The 3,675-nt window shown below is 27.4% G+C and overlaps 1 protein-coding gene across 1 annotated transcript in view; it reads left to right on the top strand.

Moving 5' to 3' along the window:
- The window catches only part of LOC108578014 (dedicator of cytokinesis protein 9), a 12,456-nt gene extending 10,014 nt beyond the window's left edge, over positions 1–2,442 (top strand). The window contains 7 exon segments of the mRNA XM_017941292.1: positions 46–206; positions 274–603; positions 664–805; positions 1,116–1,378; positions 1,457–1,819; positions 1,822–2,114; positions 2,208–2,442. Coding sequence (XP_017796781.1) covers positions 46–206; positions 274–603; positions 664–805; positions 1,116–1,378; positions 1,457–1,819; positions 1,822–2,114; positions 2,208–2,442 — 1,787 coding nt within the window.
- Positions 2,443–3,675: the final 1,233 nt, after the last annotated feature.

The following is a 3,675-nucleotide window of genomic DNA, read 5'->3' on the forward strand; positions in this document are numbered from 1 at the left end:
AATTTATTATATATTTTAATTAACTAAATGTTACTACTTTTATAGGAAATGCAGTTTTATGCGGACGTTTATGTTACGAACTATTACGTTGTTGCAATAGTAAATTAAGTTCCATTAGGCAGGAGTCTTGTGCTTTACTTTATCTTTTAATGAGAAGTAATTTTGAATTTACTAGTAGAAAAGGATTAACCAGAGTTCACTTGCAAGTAAGTGTTTTGTAAATCATTTATTTTTTTTATTAGATTAATCCTAATATTGTTTACTTGTAAACAGGTGATAATATCTGTTTCTCAAATGCTTGGAAACGTTATTGGTTTGAACAATTCAAGGTTTCAAGAATCACTATCGTTAATAAACAGTTATGCTTCATCTGATAAAGTGATGAAGGGTACTGGATTTCCAGTTGAAGTTAAAGATCTTAATAAAAGGATTAGAACTGTTTTAATGGCAACAGCCCAAATGAGAGAACATAACAACGATCCTGAAATGTTGGTAGATTTGCAACATAGTTTGGCTAATTCTTATGCCAGTACACCAGAATTAAGACACACATGGTTAGAAACTATGGCTAGAAATCATGCAAGGGATGGAAATTTTTCAGAGGTATGTATTATGAAATTATTTTTATATATAATGTTTTGTTTTACAATGTTATTTTTTTAGGCCGCTTGTTGTCAATTGCATATTGCCGCATTAATGGCCGAATATTTAAAATTGAGAAAAGTTCACACATGGGGAGCAGAAGCCTTTGATAAAATTTCTGAAAATATTTCTAGGGATGAATGTAGTCTCAAACTTGATGCTGGTGAGATTTGTATGTTTTGCACATGTTTGTATCTTATTTTATGTTCTCATCACTTTTAATTTCCTCTCTTTTACTAAGCTATTTTCTTGTTTGTGCATGTAAAATGTGTATGACCTATTGATAACAGTCAAAATTAAAATCAGTTTTTATCTAATTATAAAATTTTTATTTTTAATATTTTTATTACATGTAATTAGTGACTTAAACATTGTTGCTAGAAGTTTTATGTATATTAGTATATTATTTATACAGATTATTTCTTTCTTTAATGTTTTAATACAATATTTTATAATTATCGACATTATTTTAGGTGTACAAGATATTCATTACAACGAATACCTAATTCTTGAACAATTAGAAGTTTGTGCCGAAATGTTAGAAAAAGCAGAACGATTTGAAGTTCTTGGACATTTGTACAGATTAATAGTTCCTATGTATGAAGAAAAACGAAATTATAATGCTTTAGCAAATTGTTATTCGCATTTAGCACAAGCTTGCAATAAAATTGTCGAAGTTACGAAATCTGGGAAGAGACTTCTGGGACGATTTTATAGGGTTGCATTTTTTGGCTCGGTAAGTATTATTAAAAATAAAAGGCAATGTTTTTTATTATATTATTATAGGATAGCTTGCATTATATTTCACTTTTAGGCATATTTTGAAGATGAAAATGGGCAAGAATATATCTACAAAGAGCCAAAAGTGACATATTTATCAGAAATATCGGAACGCCTACAGCATTTATATTCTGAAAAATTTGGTTCAGAAAACGTTAAAATGATAATGGATTCTGTACCTATTGATGTAACCGAATTAGATCCAAAAATAGCATACATTCAAGTGACGCATGTCACACCATATTTTGAAAAATTCGAATTAGAAACACGGCAAACAGAATTTGAACAAAATCACAATGTTTCGTGTTTTATGTTTGAAACTCCATTCACTACAGAGGGAAAAGCAAGAGGAGGTAGCCCAGAAGAACAATGGAAACGCAGAACAATTCTTACAAGTATATAAAAATAGTATACTATGCTTCAATGCCACGTATTCTAGTAGTTGAAAAACGAATAATGGAACTTACTCCAATTGAAGTTGCTTTAGATGAAATGCGACAGCGTGTCCAAGAACTGGAAGATGTGGCTCTTATAGGTTCAACAGATGTGAAAAAATTGCAATTAAGACTACAAGGAAGTATATGTGTTACAGTAAATGCTGGACCACTTGCATATGCTTCTGCATTTTTGGATCCTGCTTTATCACCACAATATCCGGATGATAAAGTTGAAGAATTAAAAGATGTTTTCAGGTATATTTTCGCTATATATTTTTCACTTAATAAATGTATAAAATTATCATTTTGTTACATAGGTCTTTTACATTAAATTTATTTAATTTTTAGGGAATTTGTCAAAATATGCTATACAGCTCTTCAGATAAATAGTAAATTAATTACATCTGATCAGCATGAATATCAGGAAGTGCTACGCGAGAATTATCAAAAAATTTGTCAAAATTTATCATCATTACTTGGAGAACCTATTTGGCCTGATGAACAAGTTGGAAATTTCAAACGGAATAGTGCTGCTTTATTTAGTGCTATCAGTGGTGCTAGTAATCACACAAGTACAGCCTAATAATGTGGAAGGCAATTAAAACAAAGTCATTTGCAATTGAATTAGCTTTATTTTTAGTGCACTCTCTTGTATAAGTGAATGGTACAAATTGGGTTACATATTAACCCATGATTAATTTGCTTCTGCTCAAAAGCATTTGTGTAATTAATGATGAATTAATGAATACTAACATAACAGTAAGTAAATCTATTACATTTCTACTTAAATTTTTTAATCATTGCAATTAAATTAATTTTTTTTATTATGCTACATATATATTATGTATCATTTTGGTTATTTTATGTTAAAGAATTTTAAATCACAAATAGCAAGTAACTAAATTTATTCTGTTCTATTTAATATAATGGAAATAAGCAGAAATATTTAGAAAGATATATATATGTATTGTCTTTGATCAGCATAAAAGTATTATCTTGAGGCCTAATCACAAAGGTTCTTAATATCCAATCACTGCCATATTTTCGTATATTTAATACATATACAATCTTTTTTAGATAGTTATGTCAATTTAAAATTTATACAGACAGAAAGATAAAATGCAGAAATAATATTTAGATGTTTTATTTCCATGAAGAATTTACTACATTTTTCCAAACTGCAAAATTTGTAACTATTTACATTGACATACGATTTCTATCTATTAAGACTATTATAGATGCATTTAAATCTAGTTCAGTGTAGTATATTTTGGTGTCAAGCACCTAAAGGGGCATTTATATATACATACATATTGTGTAAGAATTCAATGATTTGTATATTAGAATAAGTTAAATGTGTAGAGCTTAATTTGTATATATTTGTATAATTTATTCTATGTATATGTATTATGTAAAGAAGATCTAGCTAGCAATCATTCTATATTTATGCAAATTTTATTATTAACTGAGAAGAGGAGAATAATTCATAGTGTGACAACATTTTAAGAAAGTCAAAAAATTTTATTTTCATATATTTTTTTACGCTTTTTTACTATAAAATTTACTAAAAAATTAAATTGAATTAAAAATACAAGTTTTTATACATAATATTTATATACTATTAATATCTTCCATATGAAATTTTAATAATCGTATCTCCTCATTTTGGTTAATAATATAACAAAATTTTATGGACTATGTACTTAACAAGATACTACTACTTTCCCAATGTGTTTCTCAAAGTATTTGTTTTATTTTATGTTGTGTGTATATCTTCTTTATATAATTTTCTTGTGATAAATTTTTAGGGAATAAT

The sequence above is a fragment of the Habropoda laboriosa genome, unplaced genomic scaffold (assembly GCF_001263275.1).
Source record: "Habropoda laboriosa isolate 0110345459 unplaced genomic scaffold, ASM126327v1 scaffold32, whole genome shotgun sequence".
NCBI classification, from domain to species: Eukaryota; Metazoa; Arthropoda; class Insecta; order Hymenoptera; family Apidae; genus Habropoda; species Habropoda laboriosa.